The sequence below is a fragment of the Cetorhinus maximus genome, chromosome 20 (genome assembly GCF_964194155.1).
Source record: "Cetorhinus maximus chromosome 20, sCetMax3.hap1.1, whole genome shotgun sequence".
Taxonomy (NCBI): Eukaryota; Metazoa; Chordata; class Chondrichthyes; order Lamniformes; family Cetorhinidae; genus Cetorhinus; species Cetorhinus maximus.
In genome coordinates, this window is record NC_135898.1 from 25,231,025 (window position 1) to 25,251,150 (window position 20,126).

Consider the following 20,126-nt stretch of genomic DNA (forward strand, 5'->3'; position numbering starts at 1 on the left):
ATGCTGAACCTTTATAAAGCTCTGTTTAGGCCACAACTAGAGTATTGTGTCCAGTTCTGGTCACCGCACTTTAGGAAGGATGTGAGGGTCCTTGAGAGGGTGAGGAGGAGATTTACCAGAACGGTTCCAGGGATGAGGGGTTTTAGCTACAAAGTTGGGTCGGAGAAGCTGGGGTTGTTCTCCTTGGAGCAAAGGAGATTGAGGGGAGATTTGATAGAGGTGGACAAGATTCTGACAGGTTTGGATAAGGTAGACAAAGAGAAGCTGTTCCCATTGGCTGATGGTGCAAGGACTAGGGGGACACAGATTTAAGGTTTTGGGTGAGAGATACAGGAGGGGGAATATGAGGAAGAACTTTTTTACGCAGCGAGTGGGAATGAGCTGGAACTCGCTGCCCATGAGGGTGGTGGAAGCGGAGACGATGAATGATTTCAAAAGGGAATTGGATGGACACCTGAGGGAAATAAACTCACAGGATAGAGCGGGGGTTGGGGGGGGGTGGAAATGGGACTGACTGGATTGCCCTAAAGAGAGCCAGCATGGGCTTGATGGGCCAAATGGCTCCATGGCCGGTGGCTAGTGGTTGTGGAAAATCCATCATGGACAGGCTAAACACCTTCGATACGAAAGCCACAAGGCCAGCGCATACAACACAACACGTGAATCCTTACTGTGGTTTTGGCCCTGGGGCTGCTGGGAGCTCCCTGTGGCTCGTCGCTGACGTTGACCCTCAGGTAAGTATTTGGAGAGTTCAGCCACCTAGTCTTCTCCTGCTGCTGCTTCTGGCTGTGGTGCCTGAGCGAGGAGTGAGGCAGTACATCCTCATCAAGGGTGAACGCTGTAACTGTGGCCGGGATCTCCACCTCACTCTTATGCTTGACCTTCTCCTGGACAATGGGATGTCTGTACGCATAGCCAGTTCGGTAACCCTGACACCGCAAAATAAAAAGGTCAACTATTAATAAACTTGCACAAGCGCTCTTAGCCCAATGCTGCCTCTGTCTCCAAACATGCTGATATGTTAAAAAAACAATTGCCATGTTACATAATAACACTCCTGTTTTTCTATTATTGCAAGCTGTCTCCAGAATGTGCCTGGTGAATAATCTTCGATTGTTTCATCCCACAAGGTACAAAGCATTACCTCACATAGCTCAACAGAATAAACAGCATCCAGTCACCAACCAGAGGAACAGGAGGAGGCCATTCAGCCCCTTGAGCCTGCTTCACCATTCAATTAGATAGGGGATTTGTACCGGGATTCCCATTTGCATCTTGGTTCCATATCCCTTCCCCAATAAAGGAACTATTCAGCTTACTCCGGAAATCTCCGATGGTCCCAGTATCCACAGCCACAGTTTAACGGAGAGAATTTCAGATTTCCAGCTGTGTGTGGGGGGAAATGCTTTGTGAAATTTTCAATCAAAGCTCAGTAGTTTTCTGGGGGCGCGAGTGTTTCTAAATCATCCCCCCGCCAACTCTATGTAAACTCTACAGTCCACTTTCACAGCCACTCCCCTAAACCCTGTCATCTCACGGGCAGCCTCAGTACTTCCATTGTGTCAATCACAGATCACTCTCCACCCACATCCCTCTTTGCCCTCCTGAACATGCTGACTCTGCGCTGGAAAGCACTCTCCAATTCAGTCACAACTGCACATTTCAAAGTCTCAAGTCTTTAGCCCTCTGCAGCTATCAATTGGCACAGCCACAGCTTCACCTTTGATGCCCCAGTCCCCATTCACGCCATTCCCCTCATCAGCCTGGCTGCTCTCCTCACCCCCCCAGTTGGTATGCTTCTCATTTCCAGTCCCTCAGGTTCGAGGGGTGCAGACCCGAATGGGCATGGCGAGCAATTGGTTTAGTCAGTCCCCGCCAGAGCTGCCTACTCTCGTCTGCTAAAACCACTCACTGATCCAGGATCATCCTGGAATGCAAAGACAACCCACCCGGTTTCCTTTCCCCAATGCAAACCATCTTCTTAAGCCCCTCTCCCCTCCACTCTCACTTCCAACAAGTGCAAGGACTCACGGACCTCTTTGTCACTAAGATCAAGGCCATCCGATCAGCTGCCTCTGCTGCTTCCCTCCCTTCCCCGCGCCCACTAGGCCAAACATTCCCTTATGCTCCCACCTGCACTAGACCAGAACTTGAATCTTTCTCTCCTATCACCCCTCCATTTCCTCTCCGAGCTCATCTTGTCCATGAGACCCACCTTCTGCTCCCTTGACCCTATTCCCACTAAACTGATGACCACCCAACTTTCCCCCGTGGCTCCCATGTTAGTCGATGTTGTTAATGGCTCTCACTCCTTAGGATCTGTCCCTCTCTCCTGCAAATTTGCCATTGTCATCCCTCTCCTGAAAATAAAGCCCTGATTCCCTCCATTCCTGCAAATTACCGCCCCCATCTCTGACCTCCCTTTCCTCTCCAAAGTCCTTGTACGGCTTCTCACATCCCAAATCTATGCCAATCTTTCCCGGAATTCCAGTTCTGTATCCCTCCAATCAGGTTCCCGGCCTTGCCACCATAATCCTCGTTCTCTACCCACCCACCCGAGTACTATAAATATTTTCTCATCAGGATATCTTCACTGCTTTACCTCCCTCAGCTTCCGCACTGAGTGACTTCTCATCCTCTGGGATTTCAGCCTCCATCTCAACTCCATCATCTTCTCTCTCCCCTGAATTTACTGTCCTCTTATTTCCTCCCTAAATCTCTCCGGCCATGTAAACTCCCCGACCCATATTCACAACCACCCTCTTAACCTCGCCATCTCACATAGTCTTGGGACTCCCATTGTGTCAACTGCAGATAAAGCCATCTCTGACCTTTTCCACACTCTCACTCTGGACGCACATCACCCCCCTCCCTCCCCCAAACACACCCCCACCCCGCCCCCCACCCCATCCAAACCCTACTTCCTCTGTGTCTGCAAAACAATCTCAAATTCTTTTGCAACTGAACTTTCAAAATCTCCACTCTCCCGCCTGCACTCCGTTCACTGTGGAATTTCTACAGCTACTCATCCATTCTCCCTCACTTCCACTTACGATGTACTCAGCCCCAAATAAATTAATGCACTCTCTCCCCACCCTCTCTCTCTCTCTCACCCTGGCTGTTCCCCTCTGGTACAACCCTCATCTTCACTCACTTAAGTCACAGATTTGAATGGATATGGCTAGATGAACAGTTTAGTCAGTCATTCCCAGATCAGGCTGGACTACATTAAGAACTATCTCATCCTACTAAAACTGCGCATCATGCTAGAATCATCCTGGGATGCATAATGCCCGGTGTCTTTTCCCTACTACAGCCCGTCTTCTTAAACCCCTCTCCCTTCCATCCTCACCTCCAACAATAAGTGTGAGGAGCTCATGCACTGTCACATAGACTGAGATCATCCAATCAGATAGCTCTGCTGCTTCCCTCCCTCCCCCTAGCCCACTGGCCCACATCTCCTCTACTTCTCCCCACTGCACCAGCCCGGAACTCTCATCCTCCTCTCCAATCTCCCCTCATTCCCTCTCCGATCTCACCTTGTCCATCAGACTCACCTCCTGCTCTCTTGACCCTTTTCTTACTAAACTGGTGACCTCCCACCTTGCCTTCCTGGCCTCCATGCTGACCACCCAACGTCCCCTCCTGGCCCCCCACGTTAGCCGATATTGTTAACGGTTCCCTTTCATCCTGAATTGGGCTTTGTTTGTGGCCCTAGCATTAACTGAAAAATTGAGCTGAAATATCGCATTGTGGGTCTACTTCCGATGCAATGTGGGCCCTGACGCTGGGGCTCTGACCCCAGACGAAACATCCATCCCACTGTCTCCGGTGCCTGCAACAACCTCAGTTCCCTTGCCACCCACTCCATCCCTCTCCCTGGCGACAGTCTGAGGCTGAACTGGAATGCTCACAATCTTGGTGTCATATTTGACCCCAGGATGAGCTCACTAAAATCACCCCTCTCCACCTCCGTAACTTCGCCCAACTCCTTCCCTGTCTCAGCTCATCTGCTATTAGAGCCCTCATCCCTGCCTTCGGTAGCTCCAGACTCGACTATTCCGACACGGTCCTGGCTGGTGTCCCACGTTCTACCCTCCGTAAACTTGAGCTCATCCAAAACTCTCCTGCCCGAGTCGTAACTCACACCGAGTCCCGTTCCCCTAGCACCCCTGTGCTCACTGACCTACACCGGCTCCTGGTCAAGCAAAGCCTCAATTTTAAAATCCTCGTCCTTCTTTTCAAGTCCCTCTTCCCCTCCACCCCTGAACTGCCTGTCAATCTCTGTAATCTCCTCCAGCTCCACAACTCTCCGAGATCTCTGTGCTCCTCTAATTCTGACCTCTTGAGCACTCCCCGCTGATTTGAATCACTCCACCATTGGCTTTCAGCTGCCTGGGCCCCAAGCTCTGGAATAAATTCTCTAAGCCCCTCCACCTTGGATTCCTCCTGGGAAAACTCAGCTACAGCCTTCGAATCCAAGTGGTTTCTAAAATGTGGAGGAGCAGAGCCCTACTGTAATAATCCACAATAAACAGTCATGGAGACGTGTAGGCTATGCCTGCTGCTTGTCACACTTCTCTTACTTCGACCTATCCTTTTAACACTAGAAACGTTCCTGCAGGGCTCAGAGAATCACTGTAGTAAGCATGAACCAGTGGGATGTTTGCTGCTACATTCATTCACCTCGCTACCTTCTGTGGTGTCTGTGGCTGTGCTCACCTTAAAAGCTGGCCTTAAAAGCCACCTTTTACGCTGGCTTACTTCCACATACAAACAAGTTACGATGATGTAAATAAAAATGAACGAGTGGCAATTGCTCTTAACTTGGGTCCTTTTGAAAATGTGAACTCCTTCCCCCAAACACAGACCCTGTGTAAAAAAATGACCCAACTCTGAACAGAGGGTGGAAACCGCGGTTCCCGGTAAAATTCAGACAGGATTAACTCTCTTTTGCTAACGTACTGATTAACGTGTCCATTTTTTTTGGGATGTAGGATGTGGGCTTCGCTGGCTAGGCTAGAATTTTATTGTCCATCCCTAATTGCCCTTGAGAAGGGGGTGCTGAGATGCCTTTTTGAGCCACTGCAGTCCATACGGTGTAGGCACACCCACAGTGCTGTTAGGGAGGGAGTTCCAGGATTCTGACCCAGCGACAGTGAAGGAACAGCGATATATTTCCAAGTCAGGATGGTGAGTGGCTTGGAGGGGAACTTCCAGGTGGTGGTGTTCCCATGTATCTGCTGCCCTTGTCCCTTGAGATGGTAGCAGTCGTGAGTTTGGAAGATGCTGTCTACGGAGGCTTGGTGAGTTCTTGCAGTGCATCTTATAGATGGTACATACTGCTGCTACTGTGCGTCGGTGGTGGAAGGAGTGAATGTTTGTGGATGGGGTGCTAATCAAGCGGACTGCTTTGTCCTGGATGGTGTCAAGCTTCTTGAGTGTTGTGGGAGCTGCACTCAACCAGCCAAGTGGGGAGTATTCCATCACACTCCTGACTTGTGCCTTGTAGATTGTGGACAGGCTTTGGGGAGTCAGGAGGTGAGTTACTCACTGCAGGATTCCTAGCCCCTGACTTGCTCTTGTAGCCACAGTATGTGTGTGGCTGGTCCAGTTCAGTTTCTGGACAATGGGAACGCTCAGGATGTTGGTGTGTGTTTATCGTTAGTGCCATCCTGTTTAAAATAAATGTGTCCAGATCCTGTACAAGGGTAACCCATTCTCTGTCACTGTGTGCAGCACCCGAGGTAGTGAAAGCTCACACTCTGCAAGATCCTAATTGATTCTTCCACTGAACAGCAAACTCGAAGAGACATGCGACATCAAAGTCTTCAGCCCTTGTGCAGAAACGTTGGACGGAACCTTATGTTCTTCGCTGGTGTCTCGCCAGCTGCCTGAAAAAGCAGCGAGATATTCCTGCTGACTCTGAGGAGGAAGACCCGCTGTACCTTCTGCCCATCAGGCAGGGAAGTGGACAGCGGCAGGCCCTCCTCTTGGCTGAGGACCCCAGGAGACGACATACCGCCTGCCAAGAACTGCTGGCCAATCAGAGGCTAGCAGCTCTTGTACTTGGCAGCGCTATGGAGGCGGCTAGGGGGCCAGAAAGTTCCGGCTGTTACCTTACATCAAAAAGTTACCCCAAGTTGCATAGGTATCAGGAAAGACCAGTGGGGGATGGGACTAACTGGATAGCAAAGACACGATGGGCAGAATGGCCTCCCCCTGTGCTGCAAGGTTCCCAAAAATGTAAGTTGTTAATTAAGTAATTAGTGCTTGTTAATGAAGGGTATTTCAATCTCAGGAAGACACTACCATTGTTCCTTCTCATTTGGAGGGTAAGTCACGTAGAGGCATCTCAGGTGCCAGCCCTGGCTCAGTTGCTAGCACCCTTGCCTCTTAAGTCAGCGGGTTGTCTCCCTGAGGGATTTGAGCACAGAATTGAGGTTCACGCTCCGATGCAGTACTGAGGGAGTGCTGTACTGTCGCGGGTGCCAACCTCCAGATGAGACGTTAAACTCTGAGAGGTGCCCCGAGATGCTATCTTGAGGAAGAACAGAGAAAACATTTGTCCCTCAGTTGGTATCTCTGTAACAGATTACCTGACCGTTAACTCATGCCTGTTCATAGAAGCTTGCTGCATGGAAATTGGCTTATGGTGTGCACCTCAATTTGGTTTAAAGTGCTTTGGGATATTCTAAGGTCACAAAAGGTGCTATATAAATGCAAGTCTTTCTTTCTTTCCGGCGTTTTAAATATGAGTTGGTATATGCCTCAAAGCTTTGCTATCGTCTGCATGTTTATCACTCCTCTCTCTGTGTTGTGCATCTTTTCTGCATGTCGCTCCTTGGCCGTGAAGACCATTAAGTTAAGAGTTTAAACGCGGACTCCATTCCACTCACCAAGTTGTCCAGCATCCTCATCAGAGCCTCAAACTCATGCTCACCAACTCGGCTCTTCTGCATCGGCCCGAAGGTGCTGCCTGCCCAGCCCACCGAGCCCATTTCGTGAGGCTTGTACCTGTCGCGGTCCAAGAGGATCACGTTCTCCACTCCGCCCGCGCTGGAGAGGCATGAGACCTGCAACCAAGGTGCGTGTGTGTTAAATGCTGCTCTCTGACTGAGGCACTAGGCCAGGGATTGAGGGATGCCCGATCGGCTACTGCCCCAAGATTCAACAGATTTCCCAACTCTAGCCATGCTACTGGGGGAAGGGGCAAGGGTGAAACGCAGGCTACTCCCAACAGGACAAGAATGCAGTCGGATGAGATAAAGAGAAGGAAAAAACAAATCAAACCCTTCCCAAAGGCCTAACTCCAATTTCTCAAGTAGAATAGCTGAGAGTGAAGCTTTATCAACAAACCATTTGAATTTCTTGGAGTGATTGCTGATTCCTGGGATGAAGCAGCGTCTCTGGAACAGATTACCCAAGCGGGTTGGGCCTATAGTCACTGGAGGTGATCTTATTGAAACATATAAGATTCTGAGGGGGCTTGACAGGGTAGATGCTGAGAGGATTTTTCCCCTCATGGGGGAACCTAGAACAAGGGGGCACAGTATCAGGATAAGGGGTCGCCCATTTAAGACGGAGATGAGGAGGAATTTCCTCTCTTAGAGGGTTGTTGTTCTGTGGAACTCTCTCCCCCAGAGAGCAGTGGGAGCTGGGTCATTGAATATATTCAAGGCTGAGTTAAACAAGGTTTTTGATCGACAAGAGGGTCGAGGGTTATGGGGGACAGGCAGGAAAGTGGAGTTAGGGCCACAATCAGATCAGCCATGATCGTATTGAATGGCGAAGCAGGCTTGAGGGGCTGAATGGCCTACTCCTGCTTCTTATGTTGTAAAGCAATCAATTGCTACCGCAAGTTGTGTACAACAGAGCAGACATAGTTTGTACTGTTACTCTGCACCACATACCGAACTGGGGAGCATGTGGATGGGTTCATCCATTTTAGTTTAAGTTGTTTTTTTTTAAATCCCTGTCATCAGCTGGCTCCCATAAATGGCTTTTATTTTATTCACTCATGGGATGGAGGCCTCCTGGCTAGGCCAACATTTATTGCCCTTCAACTGTCAACCCAAGCAGGTTGGGCCTATAATCATTGGATGTGATCTTATTGAAACATATAAGATTCTGAGGGGGCTTGACAGGGTGGATGCTTCCCCTCATTGGGGAAATCTAGAACAAGGGGCCACAGTATCAGGATAAGTCAACCACATTGCTGTAGGCCAAACCAGGTAAGAACAGCAGATTTCCTTCCCTAAAGGGCAGTTGTGGGCCAGATGGTTTTTTGCGACAATCAACATCAATTCAATGCAAATTTCAACATCTGCCATGTTGGGATTCGAACCCAGGTCCCCAAAGCATCACCCTGGGTCTCTGAATTATGAGCTCAACGACAATACCGCTGTGCCATCGCCTCCCCTGTGGGCTTTATTTCATTGAATACGGAGGGTTATAGAGCCTGTCGTTAGGGGATGAATTGGTAATTCTAAAGCGGAAGCAGAAGGGAGTGAAGTGTGTAGCTCACAGCTCTTACCTGTACTTCACATGCTGACTGAAGATGGTAAATTTTGTAGAAAGCTTCCTCCACGGTTTCACCGAGTGCTATCACGCCATGATTTCTTAAAAGGAGAACCTAAATACAAGAGGGAATTCAAGTCAACACTCTGGCACCATCTTGGTGATCGCCGTATGCGTAATGGGGCTTTGACAAAGAATACCGGACCTTGGTGGTGAGGGGTGTTTGACAACAAATTCTCTCTAGCACCTAAAGTATTCAGTCATGCTGAGTGAAGGGCTGAGGGCTGCCACATGCTTGAGGTGCCCTGTGTGCATTGCCCCAACAAGGCGAAAGTCACACACCGCCAATGGAACGGGATAGAACAGTAGATCTGATTGTAAAAAATTCTGTCATCTCCCTGCTCGATGACCCCTTGCTGCCTTTCTTCCCCGCCCCTGCCCATCCCCCAGCCAGTATTCAAGCACAGGCTGAGTGATGATGCCTGACTCTTGAGACTCTGTTGCCTCTCTGCCTGCACACTGCATGGGAAAAGATGGCAGGAATCATGGATTAAATGCGCCGAGCTTGTGCTGGCAGTTGGCGGCAAGCCCACACTGAGGTTAGTTTACACTCATTGGTACGACATTTTGGCCTTAAATCTTGATCTAAGCCCATGAACTGACAGCCAGTACAGAGATCACGGTAACCAGGTATCGTCAGTCAGAGTGTTCCTTCTTAACAACCTTTCAACCCATCTCAACAGCCCAAAGATGTGTTAATAAGTCCCCGAGCATCTTTATTCTTTTTTGTCAATTGCTAAAGCACTTGAACCCTAAATATCAGCAGATCCCTATGTTTAGAGGCCATTAAGGGGGTATTATCACCATGGCAACAATCAGAGGAATCGGAAGGTCATCCAGTTCCATGTAGGGGGAGGAGGGGAAAGCAGATTGGAGAGATGGATCCTGGGAGCTCTGGGAGAGATGGAAATTGGGAGCTCTGGGAGAGATGGAAACTGGGAACTCCGGGAGAGATGGAAACTGGGAGCTCCAGGAGAGACGGAAACTGGGAGCTCTGGGAGAGACGGGAACTGGGAGCTCCGGGAGAGGCGGAAACTGGGAGCTCCGGGAGAGACGGAAACTGGGAGCTCTGGGAGAGATGGGGCAGTCTGCAGTGGGATAGTTTGCAAGCGGGGTGAGGTCCTGTAAAATTCTACAGGTGACTTTTCCGCCTCCACCTGTTGACACCTGTCCCCCCCACCTCCCAATCTGGCTGCAATTCATGGGGCATCGGGCGAGGACTGGGGCAGCAAAGACACTCCCGCACCAATTGAGGCCTATAAGTGGCCAATTCATGCTCCATTTTCTGGCCCGTGCGAGTAGGCCAGGGAGTGGAAGGGAACGCCCTGCAAGTTAGTTTGCTTGGGCCTTGGATAGAAAGGCTGGGGGTGCCTCTGCGCCAAGGTCCGTGCACCCCCTGGCCTGTGCACCGCAGCCCCAACGCCCCTCGCACCTCCCGCCCCGCTCACCTGCCACTAAAGCGGACTACAGCTACCAACTACCTACGGAGGCATACTGAACTTTTTTAAAGCAACACCTGCATTTTTAAAAGAAATACGTATAAAGACTGAACAAAAGATAGCCGATAATTTAAAGTGACCACTTTCTGGAAAATTCCTATGTGGATTATACTGACAGACCTGTCCTGAAGGAACATGGAATGTCGCACCTGAAGTGATGTTAAAGCCTACTTCAAACTGGGACACTTGAAAGGAAGATATGGAAAATACAAAAGACTGGACTTTTAATCACCTGTATTTGTGGAGACAATGAAACTGATTCTCACATCACAGCAGTCACCCAAAAACCAATCTGTTGATTTATACCTCAGAATGTGTAAAATCGCCTGAGATGAAAGAAAAATAGACTCGGCGCAAGACATGACTATTACCCTTTTCGGGAATACACAAGGAAAATGGGTTAATAAGCTGGCTGCAGACCAGTACGTGAGTGACAGAAACCAGAAGAAACACTAGTCAATCACCACTGCAAAGACAAACAGGTGATTTTTTTCTCTCTCTCTCTTTTGCTGAAGACAAGGTTTTAGCAGAAAGCACAACCAAAAAGGAAACTGGACAGCCTCTTCAGCTCCCTGGCAGGGCCAGGATTCCTCCCCTGGGACAAACCTAGAAGAGTTTCCAATAGACTGCGAATCTGCTTAAGTCAGCTCCACCGAAATCACCCAATCCTAACCTAACCTGGCTGCAACGTACCATCATCTACGCCTCACGGACAAGCCAAGGACTGATTTGTATATTTTCAAAACTTTTATTTGGACTCTAAACTTCTCATTTCTGATCAGTGTGTGTAAGTGTGTGTCACATCATTTATTATCATTCTTCAAGGTTTTAGTAACTAATAAACTTATGCTTTCTTTCACTCAAGAAAGCCTGGTTAAATTGCCTCCTTGTAAAAAGTAAATACATTTGGACTGGGAAAAGATTTTAAAAAAGGACTTTTAAACTAACCTTGTTGCCACCAACCGAAGAGGCTGAATAAAGAGGGGAGCCAGGATCATTATAAAATTAGGGTCCCGATCCAGTCGTAATGAATTGGGAATCTTGTCCGGGAATTTAACAAATTGGGGGCCTCATTCAGGACTGGTTGTAATACACCCCAGGGCCTCTTAACCTGGATCCACCTGGAACTTCTGCCAAGTTACCTGTATTCCAGCTCCTGGCTCGTCCTCATGAGGGAACTGGATGCTCCAGGTAGTGCTGCTGGGCGCAGAGGGCTTCTGGCCAATCAAATGGCCAGCAGCTCTCGTAGGCGGGACTTCCGGCCCAAATTGGGAGGGTGGGGGGGGGCGGAGGTGGTTGGTAAGGCTTTTGTCAAGCCAATTAATGCTCCTCAGAGGTAGGGACATGTTTTATGGTGACATTTTTGGTGACATTTTTGGTGGGTGGGAAGTCTGCCCCATGGGCACAGATTTGGTTGGAGGACTTGAGAGGAAAGTGAGGTGGGAAATGGTTGGGAGGGGGGTTAGTTTGCAAGGATGAAGGGGTCGAGGCTGAGGTTATTTGGGGAGGGGTTGATGGATGCGTTTGAAAGGAATAAGCCCCTTCGAGGGAAAACCATTCACAATATCGGCTGGCATGGGGAAGGCTGAGTGGTCTGCAGTTCAATACCAATGGGGTCAAGGAGGGGAGGGAGGCATTTTCTTGACAATCTTGTTTCATCATCTGTCATATGATTAACCTCTGGTTTTCCAAATGGAGCAGTTCTCAGGTAAAACATGCAGTCTGAGTGGACCAATCGGGAGTGCGGAGGGAGGGGAAGAGAGGGGGGATACCAGGGGCAGAGAGGTGACAGGCGGAAAGACAAAGGGTCAAGGTTCACGCAACAAAGCTGCCAACTTCACAGAATCACAGTGCAGAAGAGGCCCTTTGGCCCATCGAGTCTGCACCAACATGAGAAACACCTGACCTACCTACCTAATCCCATTTACCAGCACTTGGCCCATAGCCTTGAATGTTATGTCGTGCCAAGCGCTCATCCAGGTACTTTTTAAAGGATGTGAGGCAACCCGCCTCCACCACCCTCCCAGGCAGTGCATTCCAGACCGTCACCACCCTTGGGGTAAAAAAATTTTCCTCACATCCCCTCCTAAACTACCTGCTCCTCACCTTGAACTTATGCCCCCTTGTAACTGACCCTTCAACTAAGGGGAACAGCTGCTCCCTATCCACCCTGTCCATGCCCCTCATAATCTTGTACACCGCGATCAGGTTGCCCCTCAGTATTCTCTGCTCACTTAACAGCCAATGGCAGCTCACCTTGGCCATTCTCGTACCGGAAATAAGTTCATTTGCAGAGCTGCACAAGGGGTGGTTCAGAAAAATAAATGAATCGGACCTCAAACTACGAGCAATAAATGTGTGAGATACCTTACAGGTAGGGCCCAGGCATTTCTGTAGTTGGATCCTGTCCTCCTCTTCATCCAAAGCTCCATTATATTCATAATAGGCCACATCGCCAATGAGCAAGGCCTCATGGGATAGAGGTAAAATGCCACACTTCATGGCGGAAACCTGGAGAACAAAAGGAAATCCTCAGAGATGAAACCGTTTTCCTGTTCATATTGTGAGGGATTATGGTGAAGCCAGTTAGCTGCTCTCTTCAGTCAACAGCCCTGATATTAAGATCAAGAATGTAATAGAATACACAGTCAACTCCGAAAGACCCCTTGCTGGTGTTATTGCCTTGCTAGAGATCCAAGGACCAGCAGAGCAGTAAGGAAAATGGAGCCAGGATGAGTGAATGGACATACGAACATGGAGCAGGGGTAGGCCACTTGGGCTCTCAAACCTGCTCTGCCATTCAATAAGATCATAGCCGATCTAACTGTAACCTCCTGATAACCTTTCACTTCCCCTTGTTAATCAAGAATCTATCCAGCTCTGCCTTAAAAATATTCAAAGGCTCTGCTTCCACTGCCTTTTCAGGAAGAGTTCTAGATTCACGATCCTCTGAGAGAAAAAAGTCCCCATCTCTGTGTTAAACAGGTGACCCCTTATTTTTAAACTGTGACCTCAAGTTCTAGATTCTCCCACAAGAGGAAACGTCCTCTCCACATCCATCCTGTCAAGTTCCCTCAGGATCTTAAAGGTTTCAATCAAGTCGCCTCTTACCCTTCTAAACTCCAGTGGATACAAGCCTAACCTGCCCAACCTTTCCTTATAAGACAACCCGTCTATTCCTGGTGTTAGTCTGGTAAACCTTCTCTGAACCACTTCTAACACTTTTACATCCTCCCTTAAATAAGGAGACCAATACTGTACACAGTACCCCAGATCTGGTCTCATTGGTGCCCTGTACAACTGAAGCATAACCTCCCTACTGTTGTATTTAATTCCCCTCACAATAAATGATAACGTTCTATTGGCTTTCCTAATTATCTGCTGTACCTAAGTTGATGTTGATTTGACCAAGTGTAAGAAACATAGAGTTGACTATTTCTACACATCATTAAGTCACACAGCGTACACTAAAAAGCATAGTGCTGCTAACATCTAGTCTTCGCATGTCAAAGTACTTACCGCAGCAGTGGCCGGTGTGTGTAAGTGGATTATACATCGGACATCAGGGCGGGCTGCATATATTGCCGAGTGCAAGCTGAATCCGGCACAGTCCACAGATAAACTGCTGCTGCCCTGGTTAACCACCCCTCCCAGGATATTCACCTTGACCTGTGAATGATTGGGTGTCCATTAGTTGCACATCTTTCATGAGGTAAAAAGGTGGGCAGGCACTGGAGTTGAGGAAAAGAGGCAGAAAATGGGAGAATCAACCAAGTTGGATGAAGTCGTTAACAAAGGGCCAGCATGACCATTGGCCAATTAGATGCACCAAATAGCCTTGTCCTGTTCCTTTGTGAAACACACTGATTAACTAGCCTAGGTTTGGTATGAAACCAAAGAGGAATAAAAAGGCCTGAATCGGGGTGGGGAGAGGAGGGTTAAAGTTCGAGATGACTGTTCCTGATGCAGATACTCACCAGGATGGAGCCAGAGACCTCTCCATAGGAAACCCCTCTGGGAGCGATGAGGAAGTGATCCTGCTCTTTACTAACTCTGAGCTGAAGCCAAACACACAGAGAAAAGGGAAGGTTAGATCACAAGTTGCTTGTCCTGATGAGTGCAAGATGAAAAGCTTCGACAGGAAAGGTCTCTCGTTTTTCAGCAATGCTCAAGTTGCTTGGCAATGAGGAAGACCATTTGGCCCACCTTAAGTGCAACTATCCCATGAGCTCCCCATTTAATGACTGGAAGCCAATCCCGTGTGTTAATAAGCCTATGTGTGAAGGGGCTACCGGACGGAGAACATACGGTCCTGAAACAGGCCATTCAGTCCAACTGGTCTAAGTTGATGCTTCTACCCAACATGAGCCTCCTCCAACCCTACCACCTCACCCTATCAGCATATCCTCCGTTATTTTCCCTCATGTGTTTATTCGGATTTCCCTTAAATGCATCTAAACTATTCCCTCAACCACTCTTGGTGGCAGCAAATTCCACCTCCTCACCACGCTGTGGGTAAAGGCGTTTCTCCTAACGTCCCTCGCGGGATACTGACTACCTGACACTGTAACCCTTAGTTTTGGACTAACATTGAAGTTCTTTTCTGGACCTACTTTTTCATCCCATTTAGAATCTTCTTCCTTTCAGTTCGCATCTCTGCCTCGAGAATGAGAGTTTTCCCTCCCCCAACACGCAAGTGACCCCAGTCCCCTTTCCTCATCAGGTGCAGCTTGACATGAGGGGTCAGCTTGTCTGGACCGACATTCTGCAAACGTCAGACAGCGGTATTCCAATCTGCGGGTAGCATACCGAGGCTGGCAAAGCCTTTCCCATGCTGGACACTTTGACGGGGTTGGGCTGGAGGGGACGTCATGTAGAGATGGGAAATTATTTTCGGTAACTTAGATAGGGACATTTTCAAGCAAAAGCCACATTTTGTGAATTCATCATTATTAAGCCAAATAGTATCATTGAAAATAAAACTCACCCTTCTTCAATTAGGCTCTGTCTGTGCTAGACCATTCTACATCCTTCAAGACTGGGAGTGGGGAGTCACTTTTGCCCTCAGAGTGCAGTGTGTCTCACATTTTGGCTTTGTTTCATCACAGAATTGTTACGGTGTAGAAGGAGGCCATTCGGCCCATTGTGTCCGCACCGGCTCTCTGAGTATTTTAACTTAGTGCCAATCTCCTGCCCTTCCCCATACCCCTGCGCGTTATTTCTATTTAGATAATCATCCAATGCCCTCTTGAATGCCTCAGTTGAACCTGCCTCCACCACACTTCCAGGCAGTGGGTCCCGAACCCTAATTACTCACTGCGTGAAAAAGATTTTTCTCACCTCGCATTTGCTCCTTTCGCAAAACACTTTAAAACTGTACCCTCTGGTTCTCGATTTGTTTATGAGCGGGAACAGTTTCTCCCTATCTACTCTGTCCGGGCCCCTCATGATTTTGAAAACTTCTGTCAAGTTTTTTCCATGAAGAGGAGGTCAGTAAAAGTTAGAAATGACTGGTACTGGCATGAACTGCAGTTCCATTTTAAGCTATACAAGACCTGTTCAGACCAGTGCCAGTCGTTTCCCAGGCTTCACTGGTTTTCCCTGCTCCTCCGATAAGGCTGCCCACCCGGCGAATCCGGCTGAACTGGGTGGGAGACCCAGTAACCAGTAAAGGGTGCGCACAATCAAGGTCAGGGATTGGCACTGAGAAACTTCCCTCCACACAGGGTACAATCTATACTCTGAGGAAACTGGGGCTGAATTTTGAGAGAACAATCAGTGCGAGGCTTCTCCCTTCCTGACGAGGCAACTCCGCACTTTTATGCACGGCCCCAGTGCATTTTGTACAGACCCGCTGCATGAAGGCTGCATCCGATTGAAGTGTTTGATCGGGTACACACTGGGTTCTCAAAGGGCCTTCCTGAAGACTCAAGGGAATCCACGTGGAGGTCCCGAGGTGGTGGGGGGGTTTTGGTGGGTAGAGATGGGGGAAGTGGGAAGAGGGTCTGCCAGATCATCGATCGCTGTGCATTTCTGCACTTCTTGGCTCACTCACTCCATATTTCCACTGATGTGCTCGACCGTAGGAGCATTTCTGCAGTGACTGCAACTTCCTCTGACACCATCTAACTGATGTTCAGATGGGGAGGCGGTGGGGGAGGGGGTGGGGTGCGGATGTGAGGGGTCATCCGACTGCCTGCCGGCACTTCGCGGGAATTTGGCAGCAGTTGAGGGGATTCCCAGGAGCTTTTCAATAGCCAAAGGGGTTTCATTGGAAGTGTTTTTATACTTGAGTGGGCTGCTGATGGTGCATTTGAGAGGGGTCCATAGGAGTGAGTCAACACTCGAGAGGCTCCCACAGAAACAAGTTCAGGAAGTGACGGCCTGTAGATTTACCCAAGCAACCTTGTTCCTAACCGAACGTTTCCTCTAATTCCGGCTGGTGGACACGGCAGATGCTGTTTTTTGGGAAGGCCGCTGTATACATCCATCGCTTGGGCTAGGATTGGACTTACCCTCAATCAAAGCATTGGCCTGAGAAGACGTATTGGAATTGAGAATTCTGCCAGACTGGGGCAGATTTTTATTGAGCAGATTCAATTCTGCTTCCAGGGTTCAGTTGTCGCTCAGATTGACGTGTGGCACATTCAGCAAAGGGGTGGTAAATAGCAGTTAAGGTTGTGCACTGGGACAGGGGGAGAGAGAGAGTGAGGCAGAGAGAGAGAGAGAGAGAGGGGGAGAGAGAGAGAAAGAGGGAGAGAGAGTGAGTGAGAGTGAGACAGGGAGAGGGAGAGAGAGTGAGACAGGGAGAGAGAGAGAGTGAGGCAGGGAGAGAGAGAGAGAGAGTGAGGCAGTAGAGAGAGAGGGAGAGAGAGGGAGAGAGAGAGGGGGAGAGAGAGAGTGAGTGAGAGTGAGACAGGGAGAGAGAGTGAGAGTGAGACAGGTAGAGAGAGAGAGACAGAGAGAGAGAGAGAGTGAGAGTGAGACAGGGAGAGAGAGAGAGACAGAGAGTGAGACAGGGAGAGAGGGAGAGAGACAGGGATAGAGTGAGACAGAGAGAGAGAAAGTGAGAGTGAGACAGGGAGAGGGAGAGAGAGTGAGACAGGGAGAGAGAGAGAGAGAGAGAGAGGGAGAGGTGTCCAGCCAGTTTAAATAGCGGAAGTTGACAGTCATTGTGAGAGTTTTCTTGCCTTGCATCATGAAATATTGATACAAAGCTACCATTTTGGAGATCAAATGGATCTCAGGTAGAATGTGGGTTAGCCTGGGGGTGTTTATTCCATCCTGCCGTGTTATTTGATGTACTTGCACACGGTCCCAGGGCTGCACAGTTACACTTCATTACGTCTGCCCTGAAGGAGGAATCCAAAGAAGCAAACTCAAGCAATGTTGTAACAAAGGAAGACAAGGAAGAGTGAAAAATAACACTGGATTTAAGGAAGGAATAAAGTTCGAGGCACAAAGCGTTCCCTGTTCCAAGGAGGTCAGGTTCTGATTCCCCTTTCAGGGAACTTGCTCAGAGCAGACACCAAACTAACTCCCCCAGCAGGAATGAACCCAGCAACATGGATTCAAGAACAGCCGAGGTCAAAGTCTGAAACCCATGTCTGAGCTTTGATAATGATGGAATAGGAAGGTGCCGATACAATCTACCTGCTCAGAGACTGGAATGACTGAGAGTGTACAACAGACACAGACAGAGAGAAACCGCGAGAGAGAGAGATAGGGAGAGAAAGAGAGAGACGGGGAGAGAGACAGAGACGGGGGAGATAGAGGGAGAGACGGGGAGTGAGAGAAAGACAAGGAGAGACAGGAAGGGAGGGAAAGACAGAGAGAGAGAGAGAGAGAGAGAGACAGGGAGGGAGAGAGAGATGGGGAAAGAGAGAGACAGTGAGAGAAAGAGACAGGGGGAGAAAGAGAGACAGGGAGAGAAAGCGAGAGAGACAGGAGAGAGAGCGGGGGGAGAAAGAGAGAGAGAAATGGGAAGAGAGAGAGAGACAGAAATGGGGAGAGAGAGAGAGATGGGGGAGAGAGAGAGAGAGAGGCGGGAGAGAGAGAGAGACAGGGAGCGAAAGACAGAAGGGGAGAGAGACAGATGGGGAGAGAGAGAGACAGACGGGGAGAGAGACAGATGGGGAGAGAGAGACAGACAGATGGGGAGAAAGATGGGAGAAAGAGAGTGAGACAGGGAGAGAGAGAGAGGCGGGAGAGGGGGCGAGGGAGAGAGACAGGGAGAGAGAGTGAGAGAGAGACAGCAAAGAGAGAGAGACAGGCAGAGAGAGACAGACGGGGAGAGAGAGACAGGGAGAGAGAGAGAGATGGAGAGAGAGAGAGAGACACACAGACATGGAGACAGAGAAAGAGGGAGAGAAGGTGGCAACAGAGAGAGACAGATGGGGTGAAAGAGAGAAACAGGGAGAGAGAGAGAGACAAGAAGAGAGGGAGAGATGGGGAGAGAGAGAGGGATAGAGGGAAAGAAAGAGTCCGAAGAGAGAGAGAGAGTGCCAGAGAGAGAGAGAGACAGAGAGAGAGAGAGACAGAGAGAGAGAAAGAAACAGAGGAGAGAGAGAGAGAATAGAATAGAGGCATTATTGTTCTTACTGGGGAAATGATGAGATGGGCAGGGTAGTGAGGAAGCCATTTTCCGCTGCGTACACATTTCCAAAGCGTCTCTTGTACGGAACTTCATGCAGTTACTGCCGACACCAACAATTCACAGTTAATACCCCGTCCCCTTGAGAACCGACATCACTTTGCTTCACTGAGGCCTTGTCTCAATTTGAGACATTGAAAGTAAAAACCTTCTCCCATGTGCTTCGTCTACAGCTTCCCTGCCCTGCAGAGTTCATTCTTTCTTATTGGAGCAAAGCCTCCCTTGTTTTAATCAGGAACACACCGCTCAGCTATGTTGGTCTTATCAGCTCTACTCACCGTGATGTACGTATTGGCAAGTTCAGCCAAGCCAAAGAGATCCAACAGCCGATAGATGCTGGCCAGCTTACATCGCATCAGTCGTTCTCCCTTGACAAAGGTCAAAGATTCAGTTGCTCGGAAGTCATTGATTGGCGCTACCATTGTCACTCCTTTTTTGACAGAAAGAGTTAAAAAGCGTCACCGACCTGCTTGGTCATCAGCTCGCCCAGAGCTCGCAAATTAATATTAAATACGAGACATGAAGACGCAAAGCTTAGTCCGGAATTCTGCCTGCGCACCAGCGATACATCTCTGCCCAGTGCTGTATCCCTTGGCAGGTCAAGTATCGGGATTTGAGTACCAGGACATTCATTGTGCCATGCAACTGAGCGCAGCAATTGGACACAGCCGAGGTCATACACTGTCGTGGCTCGACAAAAGTGGCGAGGAGGAATGTGTTAATTTGTGCAAGAGATCAGTTGGAGGCAGATGGTGACACATTTCTCACTTCACATCGACAACATCATCTGAGAACACATCAGTTTCCACATGCACACTGGCAGCTCCCAGCTCCAACTCAACACCACCTCTCTCTCCACCTCTCTCTCCACCCGTCTCAAAATGATTTAACTATCTGCCCAACATCCAGAACTGGATGAGTAGATACCTTCGCCAACTGAATACTGGGAAGACTGAAGCCACTGGCTTTGGCTCCTGTCACAAACTCGGCTCCTGAACTACGGGCTCCGTCCCTCTCACTGGCATCTGTCCGAGGCTAGGCCAGACAGCTCGCAGTCTCGTGGCCACGTTATTCCCCAAGATGAACTTCCAACCGCACTTCCGCACCATGAGGTTGTCCAACTCTGCCCCTGCCTCAACTCATCTGCTTCTGACACCCTTGTCCATGCCTCTGTTACCACCTTGACTATTCCCACGCACTCCTGGCTGGTCCCTCACATTCTTCCCTCCGTAAACTGTAGCTCGCCCGAAACTCTGCTGCCTCTGTCCTTACTCGCACCAAGTCCCGTTCACCCATCACTCCTGTGCCCACTGACTTCCATTGCCTTCAAATTCTCATCCTTCTTTTCAAATCCCTCAACCACCTTGCACCCCTCCCTATCTTTTTAATCTCCT

At 49.2% G+C, this 20,126-nt stretch overlaps 1 protein-coding gene across 4 annotated transcripts in view; it reads right to left on the reverse strand.

Annotated features, from left to right (window-relative positions):
* Positions 1–20,126, reverse strand: part of LOC144694980 (beta-adducin-like) — a 165,960-nt gene that overhangs the window by 26,739 nt on the left and 119,095 nt on the right. For all 4 annotated transcript variants that reach the window (XR_013579844.1, XM_078565804.1, XM_078565805.1 and 1 more), the window contains exons 4-10: positions 19,011–19,162; positions 14,057–14,137; positions 13,599–13,748; positions 12,447–12,590; positions 8,537–8,635; positions 6,900–7,076; positions 672–929 (exon numbers count right to left, since the gene is read on the reverse strand). Coding sequence is in view for 3 of the 4 variants with exons in the window: in XM_078565804.1 (XP_078421930.1) it covers positions 672–929; positions 6,900–7,076; positions 8,537–8,635; positions 12,447–12,590; positions 13,599–13,748; positions 14,057–14,137; positions 19,011–19,162 (1,061 nt within the window). In the remaining variant the exon portion in view is untranslated. The remainder of the gene's footprint in view (positions 1–671; positions 930–6,899; positions 7,077–8,536; positions 8,636–12,446; positions 12,591–13,598; positions 13,749–14,056; positions 14,138–19,010; positions 19,163–20,126) is intronic.